The sequence below is a fragment of the Coffea eugenioides genome, chromosome 3 (assembly GCF_003713205.1).
Source record: "Coffea eugenioides isolate CCC68of chromosome 3, Ceug_1.0, whole genome shotgun sequence".
NCBI lineage: Eukaryota > Viridiplantae > Streptophyta > Magnoliopsida > Gentianales > Rubiaceae > Coffea > Coffea eugenioides.
This window is the reverse complement of record NC_040037.1, coordinates 16,301,766-16,319,724: the sequence shown is the minus strand read 5'-3', so window position 1 is coordinate 16,319,724 and position 17,959 is coordinate 16,301,766. Positions and strand designations below refer to the sequence as shown.

The 17,959-nt window shown below is 35.8% G+C and overlaps 1 protein-coding gene across 1 annotated transcript; it reads left to right on the top strand.

Annotated features, from left to right (window-relative positions):
- The first annotated feature begins 2,538 nt into the window (after window positions 1-2,538).
- On the top strand, window positions 2,539-17,289 carry LOC113766181 (probable disease resistance protein At1g61300). The gene is made up of 2 exons (XM_027310396.1): window positions 2,539-2,584; window positions 14,874-17,289. Exon 2 carries the CDS (start codon window positions 14,875-14,877, stop codon window positions 17,287-17,289), a length of 2,415 nt encoding a protein of 804 aa, XP_027166197.1. The 5' UTR covers window positions 2,539-2,584; window position 14,874.
- Window positions 17,290-17,959: the final 670 nt, after the last annotated feature.

Below are 17,959 nucleotides of genomic sequence, written 5' to 3'. Positions count from 1 at the left end.
AAAGAAGAACACGTGTTCAATGGTTTCGGTAGCCTCTCCATAGCAGTGACAAAGATTGCTCCCTTTTCCTACTCTCTGATAGATTGCTTCACTAGTTGCTAGTCCATTTTGCAAACACCTCCATAAAAAGTGTTTCAGTTTCATCTTAATATTTAGGCTCCACAATCTTTTCCATACCGTATACCTCCTAATTTCCCAGCTAGTCTCAGAGTTAGGTTCTGACCTGCGGATCATGGTGTCCCTTCCTCCTTTTGCAACAACATAACCTGTTTTAACTGTATATACCCCAAACTTGCTATGATCCCAAAACAACCTGTCTTTCCTGTCATAAAGGATAAGAGGTATACTAGTTATGAGCTCCAAATCATTTGCGCTAAACCAGAGCTGCAATTGATTAGTCTTCCACTTCCCCCCCCTCTATTAGCTCATGAACGAACTCTAGCTGACAGCCCTCTGGTCTTGCCGTGGCTATTTTCCCATGGATTGATCTAGGTAGCCACCTGTCTTCCCAGATTTTTATTGTCCTTCCATCTCCCATCCTCTTGTATAAACCCTGTTGTAGTAGCTCTCCCCCCTTGTGCATGCTTTTCCAGCACCAAGATGCTGTTTCCGGTGGCTTTTTGGTCAGCCAGTCATCACTCTTCATGTACTTAGCTTTCAGGACCTTGCTTACTAACAAATTAGGATTGGTAATGACTCTTCAATTTTGTTTTGCAAGCAAGGCAACATTGAAAGCTTCCAAATCTCTAAAACCCAAACCCTTTCCCTTTAACTTCAGACAGCTTACTCCATCTAACTCAGTGCACCTTGTTTCCTAATTCCCCACCACCCCACCAGAACCTAGCAATAGTTGCACTAATACCCTTACACAAGCCTTTGGGGAGTTTAAAACAGGACATAATATATGTAGGCATAGCCATAATGACAGATTTGATAAGGACCTCCTTACCCCCTAGACTAAGCAGTTTATGTTTCCATCCTTGAAGCTTACTAGTGATTATACTTTTTAGGTACCCAAAAACCTGATTCTTAGCTCTCCCAATAGTCATAGGTAATCCTAAATATTTCCTACTAGAGGCTTCTCTCATGTTATCCAAGACCTCGCTGATTTCCTTTTGAATCAAGTTGGGGGCATTCTTGGAGAAAAACATAGCAGATTTGTCAAGGTTTACTACTTGTCCCGTGGCCCGACCATATATCTGAATGATCTCCTTCACCTTCTGAGCCTCCTCCTTGCTTGCTTTGCAATACAAGAGTGAATCATCTGCAAAAAATAAATGAGAAACCATAGGGCTGTCTTTGCAGACTTTGATGCCAGTTAGTTGCTTATTTTCCACAGCTTTCTTGATTAAACTAGACAGCCCTTCCGTACATATAATGAACAAATAGGGAGATAAAGGATCTCCTTGTCGAATTCCTCTGGAAGGTTTGATATAGCCCACCTTTTGTCCATTCAAGTTAAAGGAATAAGAGACAGTGGAAATGCACGTCATGATCCAGCAAACAAAAGTAGGACAAAAACCCATATGCAACATTATTCTACCTAGGAATTTCCACTCCACTCTACCATAGACTTTGGACATATAATTAAAATAATTGATAGTAGGCTTTTTATATATAATTAAAAATAAAAAAAATTAGAATGGTTATTCTTCCTTTTTTTCACTTTAAGAGATCGAAAAACATAAAAATAAAAGAGTTTTTTCAAATTTATTTTTTATACTTATTAATACTAGGAAAAGAAAAAGAAATAGGAAAGAAGGAGAGAAAAAATTAGATTTTAAAAAAAAGAAAATAAAGAAAAGTCTAACATTATCGTATTACTTTAATATTGTTGGGATTAAAATTAAAATTTGGTGGTAAACAAAAATTGTAAAATAATAAAAGTATTTATTTTTTTATTTATAAATTTTAAAAAAAAGAATTAAGCTCTCTGTCCCCCTCACCCTCCACCTCCACCTCTCCCTCTCTATCTTTCTATTTTTTTAATATTAATAAGATTACCGAGAAGAAAGAAATTAATATTTTGACTTTTTTTCTTGATACTAAAAAGGAGAAGAGCCACTCTAAATTTTGTATTATTTTTATTATGCAAAGAGAAGGGTATTTTCTTCTTAAGTTTTTTAACTTACTAAGTTGGTTTAATGGTAGGATAAATTATCTAAAAAATAACTCTAGGGGGTGAATTGATTATGAGACTATATTTTATGGGGTAAAGTGATAATAATTTTAAGGATTAAACATGTCTTTTCACTTTAATTAACAAACTCCGTTAAATTTGATTATTAGTCTTGGGATAAAGTAACTAAAAGATAATGTTGATGGGGAAAATTGATAGGCGCACCAAATATTAAGGGGGTAAAGTGATAATAATCCTTTTTTTTTAATCAAAGTTGCCAATGATGGACCTTAATCTCTCTCGTCTTACAGCGTTGACTCCAAGACTCAATTATTTCACCAAGTCTTAGCCTCTTAGCAGTTTTCTGCAAAGGATTTTGGAATGGGATCCTCGAGTACCTCCGTGGGCAATCTGCTGCGCAATATTGGTTCAGCACAATAGTCCGGCAATTTGCTTCAAGTTCAGGTGCGTGTGCAAGCTTTCCAAATGCTGTTTGCTTAATTCTTTAATTCCGTAGCATAGCGTATTCTTTAATTCATTTAAGCTATTTAATTTTGAATTTAAGTTTGTATTTGTGAAGTTATTAACGTGTAGCATTGAAGTGATGACTATGTCAGAAATTCGAAAAAAAGGAGAAAGAAGAAAGATCAACGATGAAGATAAATAGAAACAAAGGCAAAAGGGGGGGAAAAAGAAAAGGAAAAGATGGATGAATAATAGATAGCTAGGCGTCTTTTTCATTTAAAATAAACTCTAAACATGTCTGAGGTGATATTCTTTCCTTTCACAATGATATGCTTTTAGATGAACTAAGGTATTGAAAAAAGAAAACAATAAAAAGTATTGATGCATAAGGACATGTTTTTCTTTTGCATTGTTTTAACAGCACAAGTACAAAAGAAAATAAAAACCACCATAGTGCACGGAGTATCTTTGTCGTTTCAATTGCTTCGGCAACATAATTATATTCATTACTATATGAAAAGTGCACAAACTTAAAGCTAGAAATTAAGTGAAATGTCCTTACTTTTGGGGAGTTTTGCAATACCTTTTAAGGGGTTCAATATAAGTAATCCGTTTGGTTTGGTAATAGCAATAAACGTGTATAAATGGAGGGGATAAAGTGGCAAAACAATAATGTTAGGGACTATAGTGCAAACTGGGAAATTAACAGTTTTATATCGGTGAAAATGACATTATATTGGAAACATAATCAACCCTCATTTTGTTTTCTCCCCAGGTTGCCAAACGTGGGTCATCATCTATAGACTTAACGTACTAGATGATTTTTTAGTTCAATTATTGACTAATGATAAACTGGAAGAGAGATAATCTATAATTTAGTCCATGCCAAAAATGAGATGTTTCTTTCTAATCAAATTTATGAAGGCTATAACAACCATTGGTGAATTGTCAAATTAAACCAATAACATGCTTATGCTAATTAAACAAAAAATTATTTTGAGAAAAGTAGTTAACCCTTGCGTTATTTCCAAGTTGCCAATGGTGGACTATAATTTATAGACTTAACGTATTCGATAATTCTATAGTTCAATCATTTGTAAATAATAAGCCGGAAGAAAAGTACTCGAATTATTAATCCGCGCAGAGAAAGAAATGTGGCCTTCATGAAATGTTTAAATACCGGAACAACCATTGATGAACCATTTTATCGACAAAAACTCTTTATGCTAAGTAAACAAAAGGGATTTCAGCATCCAAAATAAACTATGAAAGGATGAAAGGATAGGGTCGTGTGCGAAAAAAAATAAAAGTGAGATTGGTAAAATTTGACATTTTGAGTTTTGAAAATTTGAAAGAAATTCAATTCTGAAATCGTCAACGTCCAATTGATTACTATTCCAAATTGAAATCGTCAATATCGTCAAAAAGCCAAGCATATTCCAACCCCAAATTCTGTTCCCAATTCATGCATTCTTCAATAATCTGAGATCGAAGTAACATAGTGAAATAACTAATTTATTTTTGATACATTATTAACGCAAGCTCGTTTAAGCTATTTATACTTTAATTTTAGTTTTTAGTTGCTAAAAAAAAGAACCTTGAATTTTAATTTATATTGGTGAATTTGTTCACATATTGCATTCAGGTGACGGTTGTATCCAGATTCCAAATCAAGAAATGAGAACGAAGAAAAATCTTCGATGAAGATAAACAGAAACAAAGGCGAAAAGAAAAGGGAAAAATGGATGAATTATAGATCACTATGGGCCTCTCTTGTTTGAAATAAACTCGATACATGTAAAATGTATGGAAAAAGAAAAGCAAGGAAATAATAACACCAGTATAGGTGTAAACAGACATGTTTGGCTTTTAATTTTGTTTTCACAACACAATTATATAAGAAAAGAAAACCATTGTAGTGCTAGGGGTATCTTTGTCATTTTGATAACTTTGACAACATAAATATGTTGACTAATGATTAAAATGGGTTAATTGATACACACTTGAAAATATATATTAAAGGGAAAAGTACACTATGCTTTAGGGTGTAATTTAGTTTAAGTACCCCCATTTAGCCTAGGAGTAGATATTCTTTTTTTTTTCCTTTTTTGAAATAATTTCAATCCTCAAATAATGAGTCTGTGTTAATGGAAGGGGTAAAGTGATAACACAACAATGTTAGAGGCTACGGTGCAAAGTTTCAAATTGACTTTTCTTATGGTTGACAATGACAATATGACATTATTTTGAAAACATTATAATTACCCTCATTTTGTTTTCAAGTTGCCAAAGTTGGGCCACCATGTATTAGACTTGACGTACTAAATAATTCTTTAGTTCAATTATTGACTTAAAATTAATTGGAACAAAAGTAATTAATTATAATTTAGTTCCTGCAAAGAAAGAGATGCTGCCTTGATAAGGCCAACAACCATTGATAAACTATCAAAACAAAAACCATATTTGCTAGACAAAAGGTTATTTTGAAAACTAGATTAATGAGTGCGTTTGGATAGCAAATTATTTGAGATATTTTTTTTAAAAAAACGGGTTTGTTTGGATAGGAGTTTATTTGAATGATTTATTTCAGATAATTATTGTATCACTTTTTGTGATGTAATGTATGTGAGATAAAAAGGTGATTGGGAAGATAAAATGTTAATTTAAAATTATGAAGTAAATTATTTTATTTAAAATCATCTAAATCCAAACAAACCATTGTAGCACCTTTTTGATGTGATATATGTGAAATAAAAATGTAATTGAAAAATATATTGATGATGCAAGTAAGTTAATGTGTGTAAATAAAATAAAAATAATGTGTAATCCAAACATAATCAAAATACCCTACAAAGAAAGAGCAAAGTGCCACAAATCCCCACGATCTATTGTTTTAACTACATTGAAACCTTTTGGGGTAGCAACTTACTGATTTGGATCCAAGTGATCCTCAATTAGGGAGGGAAAACCAAAACACTTGTAGTAGATGATATGCCCACCAAAAGAATGAAAGCATTATTGTGTTTGGAAGGTAGATTATTTGGGATAATTTTTTGAAAAAAATATCAGAGTATTTTTTTTAATGTGATATATGTGAGATAAAAAATGATTGAAAAATGTGTTAAATGATGTAAACAAATAAAAAATAGTAAATAATTCCCTATCTAACCTGTTCAGCACTAATCTTTTTTTAATCAAAATTGCCGATGATGGACCTTAATTTCTCTGGCCTTACAGCGTTGACCCCGAGACTCAATGTCTTAGCCGCTTAGCAGTTTTCTGCAAAGGATTTTGGAATGGAATCCTCGGTGAGCAATCTGCTGCGCGATATTGGTTCACCACAATAGTCCGGCAATTTGCTTCAAGTCCAGGTGTGTGTGCAAGCTTTTTGAGATTCAGCTTAACATTTTTTCCTTCTATCTTTCGCTTGATTCTTTGATTCCGTAGCATAGAGTATAATTAGTACTTTAAAAGATCTCATATATTGTAGCTTCAACTCCTGCTGGGAGCTTTTAATTATCTTTAGCTGTGGAGTCAACTGCCTGTCTTCTTGGTCTACCTCAGATTGCTGGTTAAGCAATTATGAGGGATTCGGGACTCTAATTGTAGTCACAAATCTAATCGTAGCATCGACTTAATCAGTAGTTGTTCAAATTTATCTTACAAAATAAAAAGAAAATACTAAAATTTGAAAGGAGCAGTTTAGATTGAGTCCTATTACTAGCAGCCAGATCTGTACTCAGTCCTATTTGCAGTTGAACCGCTGACTGTACTCAGTCCAGTTCATGTACATATACTACTTTCTCACGGTGGAAATTGGTAAACAAAAGTTTCTCCATCAAATCAGTTGTTTTTTTGTCGAAAATTGTTTGGTCTTTTTTTTTTTTTGGTCAGCAACGGTAGATGTCCTATAACCTAATCTAGTCTAATCTAGGGGGAAGGGATAAGGGGAGATGGTCAACTAAAACCAGTCACATATTGTGGCAAATTTGAGGGAGGCAGGGGTTGAACTCCTGACCTCCAACATCACCAAAGAGGGTGATGACCATTGGACCAAATGGCCAGTGGCTCGAAAATTGTTTGGTCATTAAAGCAAACGTGTTGAAGGACTAGTCAAACTAGGACGTAGGAGACTGTATGGTGGGAAAAGAGAGGAAAGATCAAAATATATTGTGTGAAGGTATATAGAGGTTGCTTTTCTTTTGTTGTGGATTGATTTCTTTTTGATTCTTAGATATCAACTATTACGACAATCCTGACTAGAGGTGGCAAAATGGGTGACTTGGATGGGTTTGGGTTGAGTAAAATGGGTAATAGGTATAAGTGAGTCAACCCATTTATATCCATTTAATTAGATGGGTACAAATGGATAAGTCAAAAAATAAATTGGGTAACCCAATTACCTATTTATAACCCATTTATTTTAACTTTTGTAAACGCATTTAAATTCATTTTTACAAACTAAGTTATCAATTTATATCGCCTTTTGCATCCATCATTAGTTTTAAATATTTACTTATAATGTTCAATAAACCTAATTATCAATTTTTTTCTTATCCGTACTTTATGTCGCAAAATTACATGCTATTTAATAATTGAATAATAAGAATATAAAAATTTTAACTAAGTACTATAAAAGCTAACATAAAAACTTAATTCAAAAATTTTGAATCCCTAACATTTTTTTCATATATAAATTTAAAATTTTATTTTGAAAAGATAGGAAAAAAGGTTAAAAATCATCATAAATTGGTAATGTTGAAAAAATGAGCAAGTTAACAAACTAAGAGAAAATAAAATGATAAGATAAAACCAACAAATAATGATAATAATGAAACTAAAGTAGTTAACATCATGACAAAATGAAAAATCTGAAAAAAAAAAAATGGGTGGGGGAAGAGAAGAGACTTGGGAAAAGACAATTCTAAATGGGTTAATTGGGTTTCATGGGTTACCCAATAATACCCATTTAATAAATAGGTATTATTGGGTAACTTAATTATACCCATATGTAAAAATTTAAGATATCCATACCCATCTATTCGTGAGCGGGTATGAGTAAATTTAATTAAATGGGTTAATTTGCCACCTATAATCTTGACGAAGAATAAGTATGTCAAGACTTGATGATGATGGCTTCTAATGGTTCTTCACTTCTTTTGCTCCTTGATTTACCTTAACCAGCTTATGGAGCAGCGGTGAAAGTGTACTTTATGGTGTCATATAATCACCGACTCTGAAGTAGAAAAGTTTTGTAGTATACCATGAGCTTCATGATCAGTTGTTTGATAAGAAATGAAACCGTACTTAACCAGGAACTTAGGGCCTGTTTGGAGTTGCAGTAGCTTTCTGAAAAGCACTTCTCTAATAGAGTTTTTAATAAAAGTACTTATCAACTGCTTAAGTGCTTTTAAATATATTATTTGGAGACATAATTCAATAAGTACTTATTGTATTGGATAATGTGTAATTTGAAAATTTTTAAAAATGTTTATCTTTTTATTTGGTTCATAATATAGGATAAAATGATTAAATTTAATGTTTTATTTTTTAAATCACAAAAGTTATTCTAAAAGCAGGTTTTGCTACGAGTCCTTTTAAGACCAAAGCTCTCCTCCTAATTTTATGAGATAATATTCGCCAAACACTTAGAAGCACTTTTAGAGTACTTTTAGCACCTAAAAGTGCTTTTTTATCAAAAGCACCGGAACCCCAAATGCGGCCTGAGATGCAGAAAACTGGACAGAGGATCCAAAGCCGCAGGGCTTTGATGGGTCTCTTCTTCTTGCCAATAGTCAAAGCAAAATTTCAGGCTTGAAGATAAGTCGAATAGGGGAGCAACGAATCTGTCATTGAGGGTGTCATGTATCAGTGTTGATTGTCATGTATCAGTGTTGATATTATGAAGAAATTGAAATTGAAGATAGATAGAAGAATAAGGTAGATGAAAGGAAGAAGTTAGAAAAAAGAGGAGAGTTGAGAGAGCAATTGGACAAAGAATTATTATTGCTTGAACAAATTCAGATACAATTTGCCCCGACTCTTCCTTCAAATAACCTTGGTATTTAAGGACTAATGCAGCTATTACGGTGGCTGTTCTGTAACTAACTCTCCAATTACTGCAATTAAGTGGAACACACTCCCTAATGCACAAAATGACATCTTTTCACCCATTGTCCATGACAATTTACCTCCCCTTAAGACTGAACCTTGTCCTCAAGGTTTGAAGTCAGGAAACCGATTGGTGATGAAGGACAAATCCTCCCACGAAGCTCCCTCAAAGCTCAATTGATTCCATTTTATCAGAAGTTGGTTTGTGGGCTGAGAATTCCTCAAAGTAGCCCTTCTTTTAAGCACCAATTCAGGCTCCAGTAAATAATGATCATCAACATCAAATTCTAGTATGGTAGGCTTGAATGGCGCTTCCTTCCTTCTTGTTTAATAAGGAGAGATGGAATACTGGATGTACCTTAACTCCGGGTGGAAGCTTCAGCTTATAGGCCACCTTCCCAATCTTTTCAATCACCTTGAAAGGTCCATAAAACTTAGCAGCCAGCTTCAAGGATTTTCTGAATGCAATTGAGTGCTGCTTGGAAGGCTGGAGCTTCAGGTATACCATATCCCCCACTTGAAACAACTTCATCCTATTTTGTGCTTTGGTCAAATTATCTTTAAGAGTCTGGATGATTGAAAGTCTATCCTGCATCCAATTATTGGTTGCAGGAATAACTGAGTCATGAAAAGGACATAATGGTAAGTGGAGGGGGCTCATATCCATATAAAGCCTGGAAAAGAGTCATTTTCAAACTATTGTGAAAGTTGGCGCTGTACCACCATTCAGCTAATGCAATCCATTTGCTCCAATTATGTGGCCTTTCTCCTGTCATACACCTCAAGTATACTTCAAGACACTGATTAAGCCTTTCACTCGAACCATAACTTTGGGGATGGAAAGCTGTACTATAATTCAATTGAGTGCCCAGTAGTCTAAAGAGCTCCTTCCATAATATACTAGTGAAGATCTTATCCCTGTATGTCACTATAGACTCTGGTAATCCATGAAGTCTGTAAATTTGGTCCAAGAATTTCTGTGCTACAAGTTCAGCAGAAAAAGGATGTGTCAGTGGGATGAAATGCCCAAATTTAGTCAGCCGATCAATGACTGCTAAGATTTTGTCAAAACCATCAGACAAGGGCAGTTTCTCAATAAAATCCATCGTAATATGTGACTATGCCTGTGTAGGAATAGGCAATGGTTGCAGCAACCCTGTATAGGGGACATTTTCAGTTTTGTTGCGTTGGCAGACATCATATTGTCTAACAAAAGTCACCACTTCTTGCTTTAATCCTGGCCAGTAAAATAGAGTGTTGACTTTCTGTAAACACCCTAGTTGACCAGAATGTTCTCCTCCTGATGAGGCATGTAACTATTGAATGATATGAGTTCTGAGATTAGCAGAATTACCCGCATAAATTTTGCCATGAAACCTGAAAATGCCATCTTTGTAAGAATACTGTGGCAAGGTTGCTGGAGCAATCACCAACTGAGCTATCAGCTCCTTAGCTTGTTCATCCTCTAAGTAGCTATCCATAACTTTTTTCATCCAATCTAGCTGAACAGAGAATATCATCATAAGTCTTTCATTCTGATTCTCATTTCCTTCCTATTCAACCATTCTTCTAGACAATGCATCTGCTACTTTATTTTCAAACCTTTTTTTATATTGGATTTCATAATCCAACCCCAGCAATTTGTAAGACACTTGTGTTGCAAGGAAGAGGTCAACTTCTACTCAAGGATATATTTAAGTGATTGATGATCAGTTTTAATCACGAAATGATATCCCATCAAGTAATGCTTCCACTTGGTCAAGGCCAGCAATAAAGCCATCAATTCTTTCTCATATATGGAGAGCCACAAGTTTTTGGCACTCAGTGCTTTGCTTAGGAAGGGAATTTGCTGTCCTTCTTGTATAAGCACTGCTCTGAGGCCAACCCCAAAGGTATTTGTTTCCACGACAAAGGGTCTACAGAAATCTGGAAGCCTTAAAACAGGTGCTAAAATCACCACTTTATTGAGCTTTGTAAATGCTAATTCAGCTTCCTTTGTCCATTGAAATCCATCCTTTTTAAGTAATTCAGTGAGGGGTTTGCAAATGAGGCCATAGTCTTTGATGAATCATCTATAGTAACCTGTAAGACCCAAGAAGCCTCTTAAACCCTTTACATTCATTGGTCTGGGCCAACTCACAATATAGTCAATCTTCTTGTTATCCATCTAAGTATTGCACTTCCTTCTGAGCAAATGAGCATTTGGACTTCATGACATGTAACTGATTTTCTTGTAGAACTTTCAGAACCATACTCAGATGCTGCACATGAAGCTCCAAGGTGGGACCATAGATGAGTATATCATCAAGGAAGACCAGTACAAACTTCCTTAAAAATGGTTTGAATATTTGGTTCACTAGCGACTGAAATGTGGCTGGAGCATTAGTGAGTCCAAAGGGCATTGCTAAAAATTCATAATGGCCCTCATGTGTTTGAAAAGTAGTTTTGGGCACATCTTGTGGCTTGACTCTGATCTGGTGGTACGCTGAAGTGAGGTCTAGTCTAGTCTGCCATTTAGCCCCATACAACTCGTTCAGCAGCTCATAAATATTAGTATAGGATAGTTATCCTTGATTGTCAGTTTGTTGAGAAATTTGTAATCTACACAGAACCTCCAAGTGTGATCCTTCTTCTTAACCAACAAAATAGGAGATGCATAGGGGCTATTGCCATGTTTAATGATCTCATTTTGCAGCATCTTGGTAACCTGAAACAGAGTTTCTCAGATTGAGGATATCTGAATGGTTTCAGTTATTAAAGGTTTTGCCCCTGGTTCCAAGTTTATCTGATGATCAACAGTTTTTTGTGGGTAGCCCTCTTGGTTCTTCAAATACTGAATTGTATTGATTGAATCACAGAGGGTATATTTTAGTTGATGACATCCTTTCCTTTCTCTTCTGACATAACACAACATTCTTGCATGAATCTGCTATATTCTTTTAGATCCTTCCCTCTTATCAACCTTACAAAAGCATCATCAGCCCATCCATTTAAAGTAATCAGCTCTCCTCCTTGTAACATGTGAATATTCAAGTGATGGAAGTCAAAGATGATGTAAGCAAGAACATGCAGTCAGCACCCAAAATTACATCTCAACCCCCCAAATCCATTACTTACAAATCATGACAGAAATTGTATTCTTGAATCTTCCATCTGACCCGTGGACAAATAGCTGCCCATAATACTACTTCCATCAGCCATAGTAACAGTAAAGGGATCAATGAAGATATAATCCAATTGCGATGCCTGAGACAGTTTATAGCTTGCATAACTGTTAGTACTACCAATATTAACCCAAATGTGCATCCTGGTTTCTTTGAGCATGCCTTCAATAGTAATGATTTTTCTTTTAAGGGAATTTGATAAAGCATGTAAGGAAGCGTCAGTTACCTCCCCAGGATTTCCGGTTTTCTCATCTTGCTTCATCCAAGAATTCTTGCTCTTCCTCCTGTGGCACCATGAAATTTAGATGCTTCATTCTGCACTGGTGGCCAAATCCATATTTTCTCCACATTTGAAGCACAAGCCTGTGTTCCTTCTATGCTATATCTCCTGATCAGACAACCTCTGCACATCATTTGGATGGCGGATGGCTTTTTTGGGTTTGGGAATAGCTGGCACCTTGTGCTGGTTAGAGGATCCAGCAGTACCCACCCCGTTTCTAATCAAGCCAACCTGCCACTCCCCATGGTTCTTGACTGGAATCTTTTGCTTCTTCTGTCCCCCAAGGTTTACTTCTTCATCATTTTGCTTCCTTCAAGCCATTATAAAACTTGAAATGAAATACAGCTCAAAGAGTCTTGGATCCCTTGTCAGCATTAATGCTTTTAATTCTCCAAATCTCTCGTGATATTCCTCAACTTCTCCTTGCTGTGATAATTTATTAAATTCCTCCACTTCATCACGTATGCCCTTATCCCCAAATCCAAGGGAACCATATTTATGCCTTATCTTGAAGGAAGACTTCTATCGCATCCACCTTTATTAACTCAGGAACTTGATAAAATGTGAAGTACTTGTTGCATTTCCTCAGCCATTCCCTTGAATTATTTCCTGAAGAAACAACTCAATTCAGCTCTGGTTTGGTAGGGAGTGTTGAATTTCCCAATCTTCTTCTTCTTGTTTCCTGCCATTGCTAACTCCTCCTCACACGTTAGCTGGGAATGCAAGTGAGGAGTTGGTAACAGGGGTGTTTGCGTACTATCATCTGATCTTCTTGAGCTTTCACCCTGTTCAACATCCTCATTATAGTGTTCATGCCAACTATGAGAGAATCTATCTTTGAATCAAACATATGCTGTTGTTCTTCCATTTTTCCTACCATCGAGTGAAGTTTGGAATCCATCTTCTTGTTCTGCACCAGCAACTAAGCCTCCATTTGGAGCTGAAATTGCATCCGTTGCTGTTGCAGATTCTCCAAGGATTCTTGAAATTTCCCATCCTGCTTCTTGATCTGTTCCTCCAAATGCTTAAACCTCGTTCCGTCTGACATTGTAGAATCTTATCAACACTTTTGCAGATCCAAGAATCAACCAGCTCTGGTACCAAATTGTCATGAATCAGTGTTGATATTATGAAGAAATTGAAATTGAAGAGAGATAGAAGAATGAGATAGATGAAAGAAAGAAGTCAGAAAAAAAGGGAGAGTTGAGAGAGCAATTGGAGAAGGAATTAGTATTGCACTTTAGAAGAGAGAGAGAAAAGGATGAACGAATTCAGTTACAATTTGCCTCGACTCTTCATTCAACTAACATTGGTATTTAAGGACTAATGCAGCTATTACAAGTGGCTATTCTGTAACTAACTCTCCAATTACTGCAATCAAGTGGAATGAACTCCCTAATGCACAAAATGACATCATTTCACCCATAGTCCATGATAGAGGGCTGGAATGGGTGGGGAGCGGAGAGGGAGCATGGGTGCATATATATGGAGTATGGACTGGAGTGTGTCCCATTTATTTTTTCTTTTTCTAATAATAGGGAACTTCAGGTCTACAAAGGGAAAAAAGGAAGGAAGAGGAGTTACGATTCGAATTAGGGATTCCGTGATCACCTATCTAATATCTCTATTAACTAAATTGGGTTTTTACGGCGTTCCTTTCCTTTCATTGGTACTTAGTTCTAGAAACCAACATTGTTGATGTATAGTCTGATTAAAGAAAATAGAATGATAATTGTAATATTCTAATCAACTCGAACAAAATAAATTTAGAGGAGTATATGACGACATTAGAAATGACATAACAGATTAGTTTTATTTGTATTTCACAAATCTAATGTCCAGGAAGTGTCAGCGTCATTTTTGTTCTTTAAATGCATTCAAAGAAACTTTTACCCAGTTAAAATGCGTATTACATTGGTTAGGGGCTAAGTGTAACTAAAGTGGATTCAAGAAGGCAATGTGCAAGTCACTAATTCAGGAGCTTGAGACAAAAGAATGACTACAAATTATATCTTCTAAACAAGAAAAGGGGAAAATTGGCATGAATGCCAGGGCAAAAGTAAGTTTATGAATGCCGGGCAAAAGTATGTGTAAGTGTTTGTGCTTGTAAAAATATATTTGTTGGCAAAATCAGTGTGCAATCTTATATGTATGTGTGAAATTCCGTATATGTGGAAGTAGATATTCTAGCTAAGGTCAAGTAAACTAATTGAAAAAAAAAAATTTGGATTAAATTATCACTTGATTATAAAGTTCAGTGATTCAATACATTCTAACTTGTCTGAATTCATATTTGAGTTGCTAGATTTTAAAGACTCATTGACGAAAAACATCCTATTCTAAATTTATTTAAAGGATAAAAAAAAAATCCTATCCTCTTATATTCTGTGAAACATAACTTATTTAAAAGAGTAAGACTCTGATTGTCTCCTGAATTCCCTCCCCCCGGATTATTTAGTGTATAGGTAAATTTTCAAATTTCCAACCCAATTCTGTATTGTTCAATAAAATTAATTTAAGAAATGTAACTTTAATTAGGAATAAGAACTTGAGTAATTACCTAGCGAAACAAAAATACAAACAATCTGCAACACCAAAATATGTTCTGCATATATAAGAGCAACATACCCGTGCTTGGCGGTGTTTGGAATCATTGAATAGATTTATATGATGAAAATGTGTAGTCGGTCAGATTTTGGCATAGGATTGCTCAAGATGAATTTGCAGTTTGCAGGATGTCAGTTCCAAAGCCAGTTGGGCCATCCGTTTCAGCTGCACACGGGACTTCTGCAGACGTCTTTCTGCACAAAAATCACAGGAGAAGGCATGTCATAGATTTACCCCACAATTTTAAAACACTAAAAGATCAAGTGGATAGTCTCCGTGCACGTTGGAAGGTCGTCAGTGACGATATAAATCATCAATCAGCGACCAGGCAGAGAAACGATAATCATGGAGCTTGTCATAGTGAAATAGAGTGGATATTGAAATATTACCAAGAGAATATTGTCAACCGGTACAAAAAGCTAGTTGGAATTGAATCAGGTGGAAACCAAACCCCAGTCCATGAATTGTCAGCCGCTTCCAAAGGTTGGAAGAACAAATTTCGTAACCCAACATTCTACAAGCTTGCAAAGCTGGATAAAGACGTTCTCAAGTTTGCGACTGAAGTCACCAATCTGGAAAATAAGATTACACTTGAGCATGTTACTAGTCGGATAAATCCAGAAATTGTTGTAAGACAGAGTGCTAAAGAACTAACTCATGTGCCTTCACATCAAACGGTCCTTGATAGCCTTTTCATTGATGGCCTGGTGCGCTGCAAGAGGATTATCATCCACGGAGAACCACAAGTTGGAAAAACAAATATTTTGAGAAACTTGAATAACCGGTTGGTTCAATGCCCTCCTGGCCTGGAATTGGACTATGTCATTTGGGTGACCTTTCCAACTCATCTGCCGGAGCCAGAGGACATCATCACTGACATACAAGACAAAATTCTTCAACGTCTGGGCTTAAATGGGCAGAGCAGTGGAAGTGGGAAAAAAGTAGTAATATTTAGAGCACTGCATGAGAAATCATATTTGCTGCTTTTTGACGGGTTCTCTTCCTCAATTGAGCTTGAGGACATTGGAATCTCTGAAGAACATGTGCACGGGAAAGTCATCATTGAAGCTAAAGATCCATATCTCCTGAGGAATTTTCCAGTCGACAAAGCAATCAAATTAGAGAGGTTACCACCCCAAGATTCAAGGAAATTGTTTGATAAGATCATTGATGATGAAACACTTTGTGAACAAAACACAGTTCTAGCTGACTTGATTGTTAAGGAGCTTGGTGGGCTTCCAGGGGTGATCACATCTGTAGCTGGGCAGCTGAAAATTAATAAACGAGTACAATTTTGGGAAGGTATGATTCGAAGATTGAAAGCAGATATTTGGGACAATAATCTTCTGGAATTGGCAGGTTTGGCAGCAGTAAAATTGGCTTTTGATACAGCTTATAGTAAATTGAAAGAGAATGATCGAAAGTGCATACTTTATGCAGCATTGTTTCCAAAAGACTTCACAATTCCGATAGATATTTTGGTCGAATGTTGGAAAGCTGAAGAGTTTCTATGGTGTCCTATTCCTACACTCTCTCACGCACGAAGAGAAGGAGCGTGTGTACTCAAACAGCTGATTGAGCTTAATCTCTTAGAGAAGTGTTTTGAACACCATGTCAAGATGCCAATAATCTATAGGAGACTTGCACTTGAAACACCTTTCCCTGGGGAGAAAAATGCAACGTCCTTTGTCAGGTCGGGTCCAGAGATAGACAGACACCTAAAAGACAAAGAATGGGAGATGGCCAGAAGGGTGTGTTTGATACAAAGCCAATTAGAGGAATTACCTGCGAGCCCGAAATGTGAGGGCATGTCAACACTATTTCTGCAACTTAACCCAAACTTGACAAGCATTGAGGAACCGTTCTTCAGAAGGATGCAGAACCTTCGAGTTTTGGACCTGCACAGCAAAGGAATAAAATTGTTGCCTCCCTCTATCTCCTACTTGATGTCACTCCGGAGTTTATACCTCAACAATTGCTGTGACTTAACCGTGCTGCCACCTGAAATAGTGAAACTCAAGAAGCTTGAAGTTCTTGATATTCGAGGCACCTCAATCCATTGTTTGCCCGAAGAGATCAGCAGTTTGTTTGGCCTTAGGTGCTTGAGGTTTTCATTTGTCCTTGAAGCATGCAATCCCAATCCGGAGCTAGAACGGACATGGCTGATATTTTCCCCCGGAATGTCTGACCAGCTTGACAAGCTCGAGGAGTTGACTATTGTCTTAGTAAATGGAAGCAATGACGGCATTGTTGATCGAATAAAGGCAGAGGTGCTTGAATTTGAGAACAAAAATAACCAGTTTAAGTTAATTCTTCATAGGCCGTCCCAATCAGTGGACCAAGGGAATCTCGTTCAACTAAAGGGAAAGGCAGTATACCTTCCGAATCCAAGTGTTCCTGCAAGTCATGCTCATGAGCCAACAACAGGAAACCAGTCTCCGAGATCAGACATCAAGGTAACCTTTTCATTTGAAATCTGTTGCACCTTTTCCAACACGAAAAGGGGCAAAATTACTTATCCTACAATGAAAATGTTTCTTTAATTTTTTTAAGGTATAATTTTTCAGAAACCTCCCCTTAGGTCTAGGTTTCTGACCGTTGCACTTGATGCCATAAAACTTTGAAAAATCTCACTTTTCTCTCCTATTTTAAACTTTTTGTAACTTAAAACCCACTTCAAAATATAATATTGAAAAAATTATTAGGGTTATTATCACTTTATCCCCTTAACTTTTGCTGCTACTGTCAATTTTTCCCTTAATGTTATCTTTTAGTCACTTTACCCTCAAGACTAACGGTTAAATTTAACGGAATTTGTTAATTAAAGTGAAAAGACATGTTTAACCCTTAAAATTATTATCACTTTACCCCCATAAAATATAGTCTCATTATCAATTTACCCCCTAGAGTTAGTTTTTAGACAATTTATCCTACCATTAAACCAACTTAGCAAGTTAAAAATTTTTAGAAGAAATTACCCTTCTCTTTGCATAATAAAAAATTTAGAGTGACTCTTCTCCTTTTTAGTATCAAGAAAAATAGTCAAAATATTAATTTCTTTCTTCTTGGTAATCTTATTAATATTGAAAAAAAATAGAAAGATGGAGAGGGTGAGGGGGAGAGAGAGAGCTCAATTCTTTTTTTAAAAATTACAAATAAGAAAGAATTAAATACTTTTATTATTTTAAAATTATTTCACTTTTTGGTTTACTA